The sequence below is a fragment of the Mchenga conophoros genome, linkage group LG4 (genome assembly GCF_057382185.1).
Source record: "Mchenga conophoros isolate Kocher_MC1m ecotype Shallow Benthic linkage group LG4, M_conophoros_male_GT1.1, whole genome shotgun sequence".
Lineage (NCBI taxonomy): Eukaryota > Metazoa > Chordata > Actinopteri > Cichliformes > Cichlidae > Mchenga > Mchenga conophoros.
Window position 1 is genome coordinate 12,831,623 of NC_140529.1, and position 18,116 is coordinate 12,849,738.

The window sequence follows — 18,116 nt, forward strand, 5'->3', positions numbered from 1 at the left end:
CAGTTTTATAGTTGAGAACAATAAGCTGTAAAGAAGGGTGTAACTGTATAGCCGAAGCCATAAAATAGTTATGCACATGTTTTTTGAAATGATAAAATGTTGGGGGAACTGTAAATGTATTTTTGAGCTCCATCTAGGAATCAAAAGTGTTGGAGAACCTCCTAAAAAAGCTTTACATATAAGTATCGCTTTTCTGTGTGTTACTACTAAATGATACTACACTACTACAGAGACATAGCTGTAGAAATGAGGGAGAAAGCTAACTTATTATAGTGTAAGTCATTTAATACAATTTAAGTGTTACTTTTCTTTTTATAATACACATAAAGTACAGAAGCACTTCATGGATATGAATGAACTCTTGCGACTTTTCTGAAATATCACCCACATATGCGCCATAGGTGTTATGCAAGCATTGTATAAGCTCTGTGCACTGGAATCAAGTACACATGACGCATTCGCAGTAAGTGCGCGTTTGTGTCTCTGTGTGCCCAGATCAATAAACCCACTGTTGTCGTGAAAATATGGCTCTGTAATCTGCAGCCTAAGTGCTGTCTTTCCCTGAGATCACAGACCGCCATGAGACATGAACCCTGTTTGATTTGGCGCACGCCTCCCGCTCATCATACCAGCGACTGTACAGGATTACACACAGTGAGAGAATAATTGCTCCTGGATAAGCAACAATTGCGCTGGAATTCGTTCCTTCTCCACCTCTGAAGAAGCGGCACATTCTTTTCAGCCGACACACACACACACACACACACACACACACACACACACACACACACACACACACACACACACACACACAGAAAAAATACAACCCTCGCACAACCCTCTCATACATGTTGTATGGTTAGACATCTGACACCTGTTGACAGGGTTGGTAAATTCCTGCTGCCGCCATGGCGCATTTTCAAACCATCCGTAACAAAATTTCATTAGAGATCATCGTGCACAGACATTTGATTGTTTCTGAAGTGTAATCCCCCCCCCCCCCCTTGTAGACGGGACGAAAAACCGCCTCCACCAAGCTGTGGGATGCGTAATTTTCATCCAATATGCACACCCACCGGGAGCGCTTCCTTACTAACCCTGATAGATGGCACTTGAACATAAATAGATTGCAATAGCATAGCTCTAAGTAGGCCCTTGAAACCAAATGAAAGCAGACCCAGAAAAGACACATTGCCACTCTGGATGTCCAATCAAAGCAAGCAGCTGTTTTGCAGTAACCATTCCTTTCTAAACTCATAGAAGATGAAGCTCTGTCCTGCAGTGTGTCTCTCTGATTGCATACAGTATGCTAGACCTAATAAAATAGCTTATTTAACCAAATTAGCTAAATGTTCTTCTTTAATGAGCTGCAGTCACCCGACTGAGAACTTTTGCACCAGTTTTAGTATTAGATGGCAGCAGCATACAGTGGAATTATTGGAGTTACTGGCCGAGATTTACCTGTGGCTGGGCTTTTCACTAACTCAGTTATTTGGCAAATGTGTGACAGATTTTATTGAGAGGCATTTGGAGCCTGCTACTGTGCACATGGCTTATTATCAGCACTCAAGCTATTGTCACTGCAGGAAAACCACTACAGTGGCAGTGTGAGCAGAGTGGGGATGTGTGGATGAGATAACACAGCTCATTAGAAGAGCCTGGGGACAGCTGAGGAGATAGCACTTATTATTTTTCATGATGCTCTCGCAAACATAGAAGTTTTTTTTCCCATGTGAAGTAAATATTAAGGATCATTGACACCAAATTTTTAAAAAAGAATGAAATTAAGATGTATTTCCTGCTTTTTTTGTCAAATGTTGTTGTGTCTGAAAAGTGATTGTGTGTTTTTAAATGATGACTTAAGTGTTACAGTATGTGGAAAGATGAAAAGTGCAATACCAGCATTGGCCTTCTTGGAGAAAGACAACTAAGAGCATTCCGTTACCTATTCATGAAAAGGCCCTGTTGCATTTTCCCTCACACTTCCCTTAAGTGGAGATAACATCTGGGATAAGAAAGAGAGTAAGAGGGAAAGGGAGGAGGGAGCCTGTGTGTGTGTGTGTGTGTGTGTGTGTGTGTGTGTGTGTGTGTGTGTGTGTGTGTGTGTGAGAGAGAGAGAGAGAGGTTCTTCAAAGCCTGGCATAGTGCGTGTTGGATCAGTCTTGGGGAGGGAGGTGTGGGAGATAAGCCTGCGACAGCTGCCAAACACCTCTGTGTTTTACTGTGTGTGTGTGTGTGCGCGCGCTTCTGGGCCTCCCATTCAAAAGCAGTGTTTTTGAATCCCAGCCACCTGCCAGCTCCGGTCTCTTATGGCAGGTGTGAATCCGTTTGTACGTGATTCAGACCACTGATGAACACGGAGCATATGTGACAGTCTTATCGCCTGCATCTCCCTGTAATAACAGCAAGAAGAGCGCACTGATGGAGAGATTACCAAAATGTGAGGTACTGTGGGGGCTGCTCATAAAAATGGTACATGACTGACAGAGGCAAAAAAAATAAAAAAGTAAGAAAAAATAAATTATATATATATAACACAAAGATGATAACAGTTGAGAATTTAAATGTGTTTAATATTAAAACAAATATGAAATTATGGTATATATATATATATATATATATATATATATATATATATATATATATATATATATATATATATATATATATGACAAAATGGTGGTGGCTAACCAACCGGACATAGTGGTGGTAGACAAACAGAAGAAGACGGCCGTAGTGATCGATGTAGCGGTTCCGAATGACAGCAATATCAGGAAGAAGGAAAACGAGAAGCTGGAGAAATACCAAGGGCTCAGAGAAGAGCTCGAGAGGATGTGGAGGGTGAAGGTAACGGTGGTCCCCGTGGTAATCGGAGCACTAGGTGCGGTGACTCCCAAGCTAGGCGAGTGGCTCCAGCAGATCCCGGGAACAACATCGGAGATCTCTATCCAGAAGAGCGCAGTCCTGGGAACAGCTAAGATACTGCGCAGGACCCTCAAGCTCCCAGGCCTCTGGTAGAGGACCCGAGCCTGAAGGATAAACCGCCCGCAGGGGCGTGCTGGGTGTTTATATATAAAATAACTTGCAAAATTACCCTGCCACAAAAAACACTAAAGTTCCCCCAAAGCAGTGTCTTGTTTCACTTTTGCTTAAAAGGCAACGCATGCAACAAGACCTGGCAAAAATTATAGAATCAAAACACCTGAAGGACCACTTTGTAGCAAATAGAGCGAGCACAAATATGACACAAAACAAAGTTTGAAATGTGTGACGCATGAATCAAACAAGTTTAATTAAATTAGGTTAATTCATCACATATATTTTCCAAGTAGAGGAAGAATTGTGGAATCACTTTGTGTTCTGCGAGTCTGAAACAAATACCTGCACAAATCTAAATATGTTAAAACAAGCTGTTGTACCTGGCTAATTGAAAGGAAGCGTGGCCCCAGCAAGAGAGCTGTTAGTGGAAACAATGGAAAAGATTATGCAACTCCTTAAAGATGTTATTTGCACCAAAACAAGAAATGAAAAGCAAATGTGCAGAAACATGAGCCAGTGTTTGCGAAGGAACGGTAAGAAATGGGCTGAATGAAAAGGGACGTGCATACAGTAAAGCCAAAGTGAAAAACCAGCACTAACACTGAAACAGAGATTACAGCAATCATGTACTGTCTGCCGACATTATGCTGAAACTTTAGTCTGGTGACGTTTTGGTGAAACAAATAAAGACGACTGCCTTAACCTTCCATGACCCGAACTCTTTCATGGCATGCATTTTTAATTTCCCTTTGCTATTTGTGCTGATTGGGACCTGATGATACTCTACAAGGGCCTGAGATCCACATATGAGGACATTTGTTTAAAATTGCAATAGAACAGTGGCAGTACAATATCCTCGTAAGTAGATATCAGGCCCTCGTAGAGCAGAATTTTGTATTGTGGTCTAGATAACCCAAAATGTGATGTCCACATATGTGGACGCCAGGCCCTCGGAGGTTTAGAAAGAAAACAAGCACATTTGCCTTCATCCTGCTCATTTATCAAATATGGGTTGAATGTCCGGTGAAGGGCGAAGAGAAGATGATTACCTCACCAGGAAAGCCTGACAATGGGTTTCTGATCAATCTATCTATCTATCTATCTATCTATCTATCTATCTATCTATCTATCTATCTATCTATCTATCTATCTATCTATCTATCTATCTATCTATCTATCTATCTATCTATCTATCTATCTATCTATCTATCTATCTATACTTTCAGGAGAGAAGGTCACACTTCAGTCAGTTCACACCCTGTTAACTGGCTACCCATAGTAATTAAGGGTATTACTAATTTTTTCTTACTAATCTTCCTCGTTGATGTTCCTCTGAGAAACATAACTGTGAAAATCACAAAGACAGACTTGAGATAACAGAAGCTAGCTAACATTTTACAGATGCTCCATATTTACATAAAAAAATTGACCTAGACACAAAAGCATGTATTTACGGAGCCCCGCAGGGGACATGGGAGAATAAAAAATTAAGACGGACTTTTGCGATCTCGCAAAAGTCCGTCTTAATGTATTTAATGGACTATGCTTATAAAGTTTTGACTTGCCATTTTGATTTTTATTTGTTTTTTTATTTTTACTTTGGACAAGGAGGTAGAGCCAGAAAGGTAAACAGTATTAGTTAATGCTAGCTCTAGCACGTTAGCTAAGTTAGGACGTAAATACCTCAGTGTTATGACAATTTTCATAGAATTTAATGAAGTATTTATACAAAATCAACACTGTACACTTGTACTAGCCTATGCTTATTTTCCCCATGCTTAATTTTCTGCTCAACATTTGGAAGCAGCCTCAAGTGGCTCTTGGAGGAAACACACTTTGTGTCACTTGTGTGTTTTGAGCCAAGCTCACAGGTCAATATAGCTAGCTTGTTAATTGCTTAAACCAAGTATTACTGTCATTTCAGTGACTTGTACTTGGTTTAATAATACTTGTTCTGATACACTTCTTGTTATAGCTAATAATCTTTTTTTTTTTTTTTTTTTTTTCCTTTCTTGGAAGTGACATCAGAAACAGCAGCATGTGACATCACGTGATGGCGGAGCTATATATATAGCTAATAATCTAATAGCTAATTGAATTGAACTGTGTGACCAGTGACAAAAGTGTGATAAATTAAACAGATACAATGTCATTTTTATTCACACGAGCTATGATTTCAAAAATGAATTCTTTATTTAATGCATCAGTGCAATATGTATCTTGGGGTCGATATTAACAAGTCTCTCAGATGCGTGGGAGAGCGGAAGAAAGTTTTCCTGCCAGACATCACCAGAGTTCAGAGGTTAAATTCACAAGCAGGTGGCCCAGCAACACAGAGCTTGAACCAGGACGTTTCTTTTAGAGGCTTCATTATTTGCAATCCAGACCACAGCACACCATCTGTTTCAATAACCTCGTCTTACTCTGACGAACCCATACTGGGAGATTGAACTCTGTGATGTTTTTTAAGAAAGTGCATTTTCTCAGACTGAATTTGGCTGCCTCATAATTGCAATTTGGAAAGTCTTTAAACTTGTGTGCCTAGTTCGTCACTGTCAGATAACAAGCTCATATTTCTAAAACGTCACCTTTTCAGGAGCTAAGAAAAACAGCGTTGTTTTCTAGCTTGATGACACCGCATTTGGTTTTGCGTGTCCACGGGTTTAGAGTGTGTCAAACGACAGGGGACTGTGTAACCACGCAACCAAAGTGAAAACATGAAAATCAGAAAAACTGAACGGTTTTCAATGGCATTACCACAAAGGGTTGTTTAAATTCAATAAACTAAGTAATGAACTTATTATGCTTAGCCCAGCTGCAAAATGTCAAGGTAGGAGTTTCTGCATTAGTGATGAAAGTCTCCCTCTCTCTTTCTCTCTCTATGCACTCAGCCTGCCACTGCAATCTGCATGCCCGCCGCTGTCGTTTTAACATGGAGCTGTACAAGCTGTCCGGCCGTAGAAGCGGTGGAGTCTGTCTCAACTGTCGCCACAACACAGCAGGACGCCACTGTCACTACTGCAAGGAGGGTTACTACAGGGACATGACCAAATCCATCTCTCACCGCAGAGCTTGCAAAGGTAACAGGATGGTATGGTGTAATTCTTGGAATATGAATGATCCTCAGTCTTTCTCTAAGACCAACCTTTGGACACATGTTGAAGGTGTCTTCCAAAAGGAAAAAAAATGCTGTGCTTGGTACAATGTATACAAGTAGAAACACAACAGTTTAAAACAGACTTGAGTAAGCGACTTTTGGCTGCTGCCTTATCACGAGGTTTGGCATAGCAGGTAGCTCCATGTGTTTGATTTGGCAGATTTTTACACCGGATACTCTTCCTCACATATCCCCAAAGGGATTTGTATCTCTGCCTGGGATGAAACTGGGGATGTTTCGCTTGTTAGGCAAATGTTTAAAACCACCACACTACAGAGCCGGCGAAACAGATTTGAGTAAGCAACATCTAAAAATCTCATATCTTGTAAGCTGCACAAAAAAAGGCTTAAAGCCAAAAATTGAGGGCTTTCAGGTGTGGTTGCTTGAAAAGAGATGTCCACTAGGTGTCACCTCAACTCACCTGTACCACTGACCTGGACCTCTTGAGCATGTTTTCGGCGTTGGTGTGCTTTGGATTATAAAAGCCCAACATTATCTGAATGTCATTATCTAAGTCAGCGGTCCCCAACCCCCGGGCCTCGGACCGGTACCGGTCCGTGAGTCGTATAGTACCGGGCCGCGAGAGTTGAGGCTCAGGTGTGAAATGTATCGTTTTCAGGGTTTTTATCAGTTTTCAGCGTTATTTTGTTATCATTTTTATCGTTAACTCGGTTTTCCTGGGTCTTTTCACGTGTGTTATGAATAAATCTTCTGTTTTTCGGTACCGGTACTAGTTTTATTTTGTTGTATTTATCCGCGACACCTTAAAGCAGCGGTCCCCAACCTTTTTTGCACCACGGACCGGTTTATGCCCGACATTATTTTCACGGACCGGCCTTTAAGGTGTCGCGGATAAATACAACAAAATAAAACTAGTACCGGTACCGAAAAACAGAAGATTTATTCATAACACACGTGAAAAGACCCAGGAAAACCGAGTTAACGATAAAAATGATAACAAAGTAACGCTGAAAACCGATAAAAACCATACATTTCACACCTGAGCCTCAACTCTCGCGGCCCGGTACTATACGACTCACGGACTGGTACCGGTCCGAGGCCCGGGGGTTGGGGACCGCTGCCTTAAAGGCCGGTCCGTGAAAATAATGTCGGGCATAAACCGGTCCATGGCGCAAAAAAGGTTGGGGACCGCTGATCTAAGTTGTCTAAAAAAAACATCCATCGAGTCAGTGTTCAGTATCCCGTTGGCATAAGATGAAAGCAGCTACAAGAAGTCACCAACTGGTTTGTGAAGTCCTGTTTTGAAACGTTGAGGTGGGTGTTTCTGACGTGGTTTTTTGAAGCCAGTGTGTGTCAGATCTCACTGCGAAATTGCAAGTTGTTAGCCAGTGAGGATTCCCCAGATAACCCTCCAAAATAGACTTTTATTAGGTATGACCCAGAATCATATTGTTATTGACTATTGGTATTTCTGGCTCCAAAAAAAGTGTGAAAAAACCACCACATGCCCACACCACCAATGTCTGGGTATGCGACTATCTTTTATATACAGTCTATGTTTGGATCCAGAAATCCCAGCCCTTTAAAAGAGATGCTACCAAAAAAATAAATGAAACTTAAGTTAAGTAATACAAATTTGGCCAAGAAATACTACAAAAAAATGCCTACAAAAATCACAAAAAAAAGGAAAGATGTAGTTTTTATAGAAACTGTAACCTCCAAAACCAGGCTCTTTGTAATAGTTTATACACTCACTCTTCACCATGCTCAGGTATGACAAGAATTCGTTGAAAAGTTTCGAGTAAAGCACACACCTGTCTTGGTGTCGATGAAAGGACCCCTGCAGCTCCCCAGATATTTGAGGTTCTCAGTGAATCCCTGACAAGACAAACATAACAAAGCAAAGGTGCGAGCTGATCCACTGAGTGGAGCGGTGAAAACAGCTCGCTAATCGTCCCTCTCTTCCATTCATACTTCCAATGCACGTACGCATGTGGACGGGGAGAAAGGAAAAACAACACGCGCACACAGGTGTGAGCACATACGTCGAGCTGCAGAGGATTAATGTGCGTGGGGGACAAAAGCTGAGCTCCTTCTGTCTTGCAGCTCCTCTGGGAGTAAAGACTGGCTCAGAGGCCCTGAGCAAACAAACTGCTGTCACTCAGTCACATGCACTAGCAAAATACTCAACAGATGCACAAACAGTCCTGTGTGAGATATGTACAGTAAGAGTGCATGGACCATTGTTCTTTATTTCTGTAATCAGTCGGGCTAAAGTTTGCCTTTTGGATGGAAAGTCTGGATAACAAATAATGTAATTTTTTACTAACTTTACAGCAGTGCCTCAGCATGCTTTGTTTAAACAATATTTCACCCTGCCTCTGTGCATTTAATCTCCAACCTCTTCCCACACACTAATGACAAATGAGAAACTCTGGATAGATGCTCATAGTGTGGTCTTCAGCCACATCCACCGCTGAGCTCTGATTGGCTGGTGACAAAGTCTTGAAATGCCTATCCTCTGGTGCCCCTATCCTTGGTACACCGCTGGCTATCAAAACACCGGAACAGCAACGTGATATTTCCTACTGCATGCCACAACAGCTTCCTGTCCTAATTCACTCAGACTTCTCCAGCTCGCATGAAAGGAAAGCGAATGCACGAGAAGCCGAGCCCACAAATGCGTTTTATAGAGGCGTTTTATATCAGAGACACCCTCAAACAGAGCTTGCTGCATGAGGCGAACTGAAGCCTGATAGATCATCTGCGCAGCATAAACATTTTCTCAGGCTATATTTGGGGAGTTGTTCAGTTCAGGGGGTCAGAGCTAAGAGCAGGTTATTTTAACAGAGGTTCTCACTGCGCCTAATGGTGAAGCAACACCCATACATCTTTCCAAAGTCTTTACAAACAGCTGTACTGTAACCTGAACACTTGAAGCCCTTCTTCCCATCCCCTTCACGTGTGCTGCTCATTGCTCTGGAATCAAACCCAAACAGCCTGATTGCTGCCTTACTCCTCAGGTGACAAAAACACGGTGATGTGACATCAGTTAAAAACCGCTATATTTATTGTTCAATTCAGCCAACCATCCCACTCTGCTGTTGTTGGACAGGAAATACAGCGCAGCGCCAACACAGCCAGGAGGAAGTCTGCTTTCATTCTCCGTTCCTGCGCCCGCCTGCTCCCCCTCCACCCCCCAAAATACTTCACATCTCAACAAAAAACATTCCTCCCAATAATTTGCTTGGAGGTTTAGTGGGAAAAAAAACAGGCTCTTCCTTATACTGTGCCTACTTTTCCAATAGCTACATGGAATGCCTCATGCTTTATTTCCCAGATTAACAACTTCACCCCTCATCAAGCGCAGTGTAAACGTGGCTCATGGAGAACCACAGCGCACGCCGCCCGCCCCTAACAGTTTGTTTTTTCTCGAATTACCTCCTACGGTTGGCAGCCTAGAAGTATTTAACTAGGCACGGTGAGTCCAGAGAGATGGAACTGGTACATGGTTCACTGCATCGTACCCCCCCTTCCCTCCTAAACCATTCAGTAACCATTCATGAAATTAAGTCATGTTTCCGGTATTTAACACCTGTTATGAGGGCAATAGTACTGTAGTTTTCCAGTGGTTAATATACAGTCTAGCCTATCCTTCCGCTTACACAGTTTTAGATCAAATATTGATTTGGAAACCTTAAAGAGTTTCGAGTCAAGTCTACAACTACTTAAATAAATATGATTCAGAAAAATAATATTTAGGAAATATGCTTACTTGCTTTCAGCGTTAGTGTTATTGTTAGCAGGCAGTTTAGGCACATCTATAATGATCACTCTGAATCTTTAGCTGAATTCTTTCTTTGATAGAAGTCTGAAATAATTTTACAAGATTAAGACATTCATATTAGTGGCAGACTTAAAGACCCTCATTAGCAATGAGTAACTGCACTGCTAGCCAGCTTAAGCTAATGAGGCTTACTTCACCTACAACAACAGAGGTAAGCAGCATGATTGACAAATCTGACACCACCGAGCTACAGGAGATGTAAACTAGACTTGGAAGAACCCCAATTTCTACTTTGAACTATTAAAGATGTCATTCGTCACCTCGTGCAGCCATCTTTAAAGGTACTGATGGTAAATTCTTCTGTTTAAATACTGAAATAGCTTAAAACTCTCCAAAACTAACAACAGGCTTTAACGCAAATGGAGGAAACATCAAACTTTTTGTTGTGCTCCTCAAATCATTCCTGAACCATTTTTGCTTCGTGGCAGGGTCCACTATCCTACTGAAAGAGGCCACAGCCACCAGAAAGTACTGTTTCCATGATAGGGTGTACATGGCCTGCAACAATGCTGAAGCCTCAAAGTAACATCCACATGGATGGCAGGACCAATGCTTTCCAGCAGAATATTAAATAAAGTATTGCACTGCCTCTGCTGGCTTACCTTCTTCCCATCGTGCAGGTGTCAGGTGTTTCTACATAGCCAGTCATTTACGTGATGTAAAGAAAATGTGATTCATCAGACCAGGCTACCTTCTTCCATTGTTCAGTGCTGCAGTTCTGATGCTCATATGTCAATTGTTGGTGTGTTCAGTGGTGGGGAGGGGTCAGCGTGGGCACCCTGACCTGTCTGCAGCTATGCAGCCTCATACACAACAAACCGTGATGTATTCTGATGCCTTTCTATGAGAATCACCAATTTGAGCTACAGTTGCTCATCTGTTGGATCAGGCCACACAGGTCAGCCTTTGCTACTCTCATGCTATCAGAGAGCCTTGCCCGCCCATGACCCAGTCACTGGTTCACCACTGTTCCTTCCTTGGACCACTTTCAAAGATACTGACCTCTGCAGACCGAGAACATCCCATAAGAGCTGCAGGTTTGGAGATGATCTAACCTACTCATGTAGCAATCACAGTTTGGTCCTTGCCAAACTCTCTCAAGTTCTTACATTTGCCCAATTTTCCTCCTTCTAACACATAAACTTTGAGTACATAATGTTCGCAGGTGCCAGGATGAAGTGAAAATCAGTGTTATTCACTTCTCCTGGTCATAATGTTGTGTAAGTACCTTTAAAGCATGAGTGTACTCAAATGTGCTAAAGAGAGTTTCCTCTTACAATTAGCAACTCTGTCCTAGTGTGTGGAAGATTCATTAATCCACTTAAACACCATAATAAAATTACAATCTCTCATGAAAAAATTAGGCTTTTTCTCTTTTTTTTACACTGCAGCAAAATAAATTAGAGCCACTTTAATTTTAAAGTCATCATCCAGATACTTGCTTCTATTGCTTGCCCTGGATCTTAAGTTATATCCATAAAATTCACCAAAGCTCTCCTCCAAAGTCATATTTCAATATCTTTTAGTTGTTGGCTTTACTCTCTGCGCCCTGAAAACGACAACATGCTTGTCTCCATCCTGCTGTTATTAGTATCTGAAGCAAAGCCACAACCTGCTCATGAACTCTTTTGTCAAAGTGACATTTAACTCCCTGTGGTCTGTTGCTCATGGGAAATTTTGTTAATTAACTCCTGCAAAAACCTGAATTATTGAATAAATAACGAAGTTGGATTGTTTGAGTCTTTGATTACAGCCTTTATCCAGACATATGAAGCAAGTCTCACAGCATTTGTTGACAAAAGACCTCTTCCAAGCCTGGATTTTAATCAGTGTTGTCATAAAGTCAATAGGATTTTGAAATGAGGTTTAATTACTTGTGGAGCAGAAACCAGAAGTTACAGTTTAGCTTTGTTCCCATACTAGCTTGAAATTTTATTTGTATGAACTGATATTTTGCAGTATATACATGCAAACATACAGTAGCAGTCAAAAGAAAACTAAGCTGGTTGAAATGTTTCGACTGAAACAAAACATCTCTCCATCGCATTGTTAATTTTTATCGTTAGCTTATGTGATGATCATTTTATTGCAGCTATGGTTTCCGTTAAACGACCATCCCTTGGATTTATGTGAAAAACACACTGGTGTTGATTTCTTGGAGGGGAAAAGAGGTAGATCCCTAAAAATGTCACCATTTGGTTTTATTTCAGCAAACTGGCAGAAGCTTTTATATGATACGAATGAGGCAGAAGAAAAACAAAGACGTTAGGCTTTCTTAAAGAAAGATTTAATAAGCATCCCCTAATGTTCATAAAGCTCCATAAATTCCAAGTAAAAAGCAACGTCTACTGGACCACTTCAAGCAAATTTCGAATGACTCTGCTGGTACACATGCAGGACTAATAGGGAGGTTGGGCTTCAACTTCAAACACTGGCTTTATAGTAAAAGTTTGGCAGTGACACACACACAGAACAAATTTCTCACATTTAACGTGCGATCCTCCCAACTAAAAGCTTAAACACACTTTGAAGTGCGTTCCACTCGTCCATTACTGGGAAACATTATTCAGGCAGTATTTGCAAGGAGCCCTTTTGCCAAAAGGCTTTACATTGGAAACTCAATCTGAAGAGCGCACAGCCTGTCTGATCGCACCGAAGCAGAGGACTCAAAGCCGACTCGCGAGGAGCTCCCTGCCCTCACGCACAGACACATCCGCGAGGCGCACACGCCAAACATTTGGTGTCGTGCTGCGCGGTGAAAGTGAAACACTGTAATTAATCAAGTTATTTACCCTTCTGCGTGCCTTCCAAAGCAGACCTAATGAAGAATCTTATGGTCGTAATGGGCGGAGGGAAGCAGTGTAATTTGATTGAGGTTTTATGCTGGTGCAGGGCCCAGTTCCCCATCTGTGATGGTCTGGAAGCAAAACACAGCCTCCTCTAATGCGAATGATTTCTTACTAGGTTTTAGTGCTAAGATGACTTTTTTATTGTATAGAATATGTAGAGTCAGCAGAGGACAGGCCCGAGACATGCTGTAGTCATTTGTAAGCTGATATCTGTTTTTTACTTTTAACCGCTCGTGTTTCCTTTCTTTTTCTTTTTTAACTTGCAAGTTGTTTACTTGTGTACAGTTTAGCTTGGTGCTCTTCTTCCCTCTTTAGCATGCGATTGCCATCCAGTTGGAGCAGCAGGGAAGACGTGTAATCAGACAACAGGCCAGTGTCCCTGCAAGGACGGCGTGACGGGGATCACCTGCAACCGCTGTGCCAAGGGCTACCAGCAGAGCCGCTCTCCCATAGCCCCCTGTATCAGTAAGGGCTACTTCTACCACTTTCATTTATCAAATATTGTGTTTCTTTTTCATTTTAAATGTTGCTACAAGCACACCTTTAACCAGATCACCTCCTACACCTCTAATTGGAGGTGGTGACACCCAGGTTGCCTCACAGAGAGGACCTGAAAAGGACAGACCGTGCCTTTTTATCCATGAATCCATTGCTCTCTGTCTCTCATCCCATGTTATTTTTATCCCCTTGTTCCATCACTTTGGATAGATATTTGGCTGTTTAAGCCTGAGTCTGGATAAACAGACGATTACAGCTTGACTAATATGGCCTTGTTTGCCTTCGAGGCCGTTAACTCGCAGTAAATCCCCCGGAATGAATCCAAGGGATTGATGGCTGATATGTTTATTGGCTGTATCTACCCCTGGCAGATTCCAGGCCCTTGGCAGTAAACACCAACGTCTCACAAAAGCAAAGATGGGTCACTAGTAGCTGCTTTAGCTTGGGACATCGTAGGTGGCTGGTATGAACAGATAAGACAACAGCAACGTCCACGGTGGACGTATACACCCTAATGATTGTCCCCTGTGCTAACAGGGTTGACATTTCTGATAAAGCCCATGTGTGGAGGTGGAGCAGTGGTGTTTGTACAGTAAGAATCAGAGTGTTTGGCCAGAATTCACAAAGATAATTTCAAAGTGCAAACCAGCTGGACCAGGATCTCTTTAATTTTGCTGGGGCAGTTACAAATGTGGTGTAAAAGCTGGAAGAGACTCAGCTAGTAGAGTAGAATGGATTTGGTTTCTTGTAACTTTTTCAGATAATGTCTTTTGGTTTTAATAGTATGATATTAAATTTTTGTGTATATCTAAATCGCTGCCAGCTCCGAGTTTAACGAGACCAGCGGCCTTGGCTCACTGTACCTACAACATACCAGAGTCAGGAGGGAGCAGGACATTAATAGGAAATCTTTTCAGTACATCTGTGTGTCAAAATCAGCTTCGTGTCCGACGGCACTTGGAAATTCCTTCATGTTCTCACAGTTGGAATTATCGTTATTCAATATACAGAACAATATGGCTGCAGAGAAAATTGTCTCTTCACTGTGCTCCTTACTTTGTCACAGAGATCCCAGCTGCATCTCCGACAGCGACTTACAGCAGCTATGAGGAGCCGACAGGTGAGTAACCAAAGAGATTTTGTGTCGTTTTTAAAATAATAATTTTTTTTTACTACATATTCTGTTTTCAAGCTGCTGTTGCCCTTTCATTTATATTAATTCAGCTATGTTAATGTATCACCGTGGGTGGGATTTTTTTTTAACTAAGCCAACTGTTCCTCCATGCGTGAAATCAGAAGTGCATTTTGAGCACACGCACATCTTTCCACGCTCCTCAGCTAAACGCACGTCGGCGAGGTCAGACTGATGCTGATGTAAACTCCAGATATTTTGCCAGTGCTCCCTGTGGCCTTGTTGCCCGTATTCCCAGCCTGCCCAGCAGCCTCCCCGGGGTTTCGGCCCTAATCTGATTACATGCTTCATTTGCACCAGTTTGTATTTCAATCAAGGCTGGCTGTACCAGCAGTGAAGCTCTGCCTGAACCTATTGTTCATGTGCTCTGACAAGAATCTCCATGTCAGGCTGCTGGCATTGGATCATGTGCCACGCTAGTATGTGCAGCAGTTTTTGGGGAAGCTCTGTCCTATTTCAAATTATTCTTAAATAACCAACAGCAGCTTAAATAAATTTCAGCATATTAATGAGTTTTCACCGTGATCCAGGTTTGTTTAAATAGGCTGAGTCACCTCTGATCATCGATCAGCGTCTGACGAGAGTGGCGCCACTGACTTCAGCGTGCTTTGTTGCGAGCCCCACTTCCTGCTATAGTGACTGCCGAGGCTGTGTGGAGTTTGGATTCCTGTCAGAGACTCCAAACAGACACCACCCTCCAAATTAGGAGCAGTGTGGTCCCCGGGGACCCCGCAGAAAGAACGTGGCACTGCTGCAGAGATACACAAAGGGGGCGTTTGTCCTCACAGCAGGAGACTGGACCTTAATGAGTGCCGTGGGTGTAATGGCCCACAGCAGCAATTGCGCTAAGGGGCTAATGGGCAACGTCAGCTATCAAAGAAAGGTATGATGAAGGCCCCCAGGGGCCTGCAGGAGATAAAGAGCCCCACCACCACCACCACTTCATTTACATGGAAATCAGGCACGCTCGATATGGACTCGTCAGATTCATTTACTTTGGGATTTCCTCTTTTCTTATTTTTCCCGCCAACCCAGAAACCAGCCAGGAATTCCAGCAGAAATGCTTTCTCTACATACATGAATTCAATCCTCATCCCACGTACCAAACCGCTCTTTTTTCCTCTCCCTCTCTCTCTCTCCTTTTTTTTTGAGAGGGAGGAGAGGGGTGTTTTTTTCTTTCTCCATCATTACCCAGGCAACCTCATTCACACAGAGTATAATGGGGAAGAAAGGGGAAGACTGGACAGAGGGCTGGAAGAAATAATGAAGTTTGTCCATATTCAGGCAAGCTGAAAGGTTCCCCCTCTCTCTCAATTGCCCCCCTCCTTTCTCTTCAGACTGCCCAGCCCAGCTTTCCCACCCCCCACCCCCCCATCCCCCCAGAGAAAGGAGCACAAGGCTTATTGCTCTGTGAGAGGCAGAGTGGGAAGTGGGAGGGGGCGGCGGGGGTACACTTGGAGATGGTCTGCTTCCAATTTGTGTCAGTCAGTGGAAAGTGGAGGGAACAAATGATTTCAATTTTCAGTTTGGCCTCTGGTCCCACCACCACCTTCCTCATTACAAAAGGTACCTGGCGGGGTGACAGCACACCAGAGTGGCCATCGATAAAGCCCCATGGCGCTCAAACCCACGTTCACATACAGTGAGGTAAAAGTGCAGGGGGGGGGACGCTGCTGAGACAATCATAAGTCTGTGAGCTTCTCTGTCACTGCTACTCTCTGGAGGGATCCAGAACATTTAGCCCCGGCCAGCCTTATAGAGTATTCACATTCTCGCCTCATGTGGCTTAGAGTGTGCTAAGGGTCCCCACTAATGTCTGGTAGGTCTCTGGTTAATTCCCCCCCCTGCGACCTTCTCTTGTGCACGAGTGACCTCAGCAGCCCTCAGAGCTGACATAAGGGATGCCAGGACAGTGACGAGGGAACGGGCTGGAATGGAAAAACATGGGAGGCGTATAGTAGGAGCGTGTTGACGGACACAGGAGGATCTGTGTAAGCTGTAATCTGCTTCACAGTGGCACTTTGAAAGCATCCTTAAGACCCCGGGGGCACAAGGAGCGTGACGTAAGGGACTAAATGTGAAGGTCATCCATCTGAAGCCCTGTCTGACGATGCTCACATGCTGCGAATGTAAATTTAAAACATTTTCGTAAACTCCTTCCCCTTCTCTGTCTTCTTTTCCTCAGATTGTGAATCTCACTGTAAAGTTTCCAAGGGCAAAATGAAGATCACGTTGAAGAAATACTGTAAAAAAGACTACGGTGAGTGAGCCCAGCACACAGGAACATGCCCCGCCAGATGTCACAAGGTCAAATGTCTCAATTAATCTGATCCGGAGCATAGCCAGTCCACACCATGTAGCTGGTCTTTGTGCTTTACTGCTAGGTTATTTTAAATAGCCTTAGAACACGTCCACTAATATAAAACCATCTCTGCTCTCTCTGAGAGTTTCCATGCACTCAAGTTAACATGTTTGACCCCTGGAAAAAAAAGGTTTATAAAAAAAAAGCACTCTTCTGAAAATTAAGCTTTTCAAGATGTGTGACCGTCAGCCAACATTCTGTCAAGTTGTAATTGCTCATTTATTATGCTGATTCAGCTGATCTGATCGCATCACGCTTGTGACATATTTCTTTTTCTTATCCCTCATGAGTACAATAGAGACTCGTTTGAAGGTGCGTATACATCAGAATTACCATTAGCATGGGTCACCGTGGGTGTTTAACCTTGATTAAGTCACTTATTAAAGTTGCTTGTGCAGTTGCGTGGCTATAGCGATATAAAAATAGTTGGCCAGTCACCACACTCAGCCTGACTTCATACCAGATGTTTGTGTTAAAAGAGTGTGTTTGTTAGGAAATAGAGGATGTTTTGAAAATGTAAATGCGTACAGGATCCATACCTGAACGCAAATGTGGATGGTCAGATGATGCTGCAACTGGCACACTGGTGCGAGTTACTGGTCTTACATGATTAGAACCAGTCATCAAAAAGTGTGAGGTATGAGAAAAGTATGGGACAAAATTAATATGTCAGCAAAAGTATGATATGTTAAAAACGTCATATTGTAACAAAAAAGTATTTAAAGTACGTATACAAACATTTGGAACTATACAGTGGAGAAAGTAATGAAAGGGTCCTTTGCTGAATATGCAAATTTGCTCACTTTCAAAGAAATGCACAGTGTCAAATATTTTATGGTAGTTTCAGTTTGATGCAAAGAGACAGAATATCAATCAATAAACCATAAAAAAAACCCACATTACTTAAAAGTTATACATTTGTTTGCATTTCATTGATTGAAATAAGTATTTGATCCTCAAGCAAAACATCACTTAGTACTTATTCTCCAGGTTTGAACACATCTCAGGTGGGATTTTGGCCCACTGATCTTTACAGAAACTCTAAATCCTTTCGTTTTCTTTGCTGTTGCTTGGAAGCGCACAAATTTTCTACATGATCGTATTGTGCTTCTTCTTTATCCACTCCTTAGTTGGTATGTTTTCTGTCACTATCATGCTGGAAGACCCATCCATTTCAGGATACATTTGCCCTTTAATTTAAGTCATCCTGT

General features: G+C 42.5%; 1 protein-coding gene across 1 annotated transcript in view; it reads left to right on the forward strand.

The window, feature by feature from the left end:
• ntn1b (netrin 1b) overlaps window positions 1-18,116 on the forward strand; it is a 49,535-nt gene that overhangs the window by 23,253 nt on the left and 8,166 nt on the right. Inside the window, exons 3-6 of the mRNA XM_085270414.1 lie at window positions 5,931-6,119; window positions 13,169-13,318; window positions 14,418-14,471; window positions 16,729-16,803. Coding sequence (XP_085126540.1) covers window positions 5,931-6,119; window positions 13,169-13,318; window positions 14,418-14,471; window positions 16,729-16,803 — 468 coding nt within the window. The remainder of the gene's footprint in view (window positions 1-5,930; window positions 6,120-13,168; window positions 13,319-14,417; window positions 14,472-16,728; window positions 16,804-18,116) is intronic.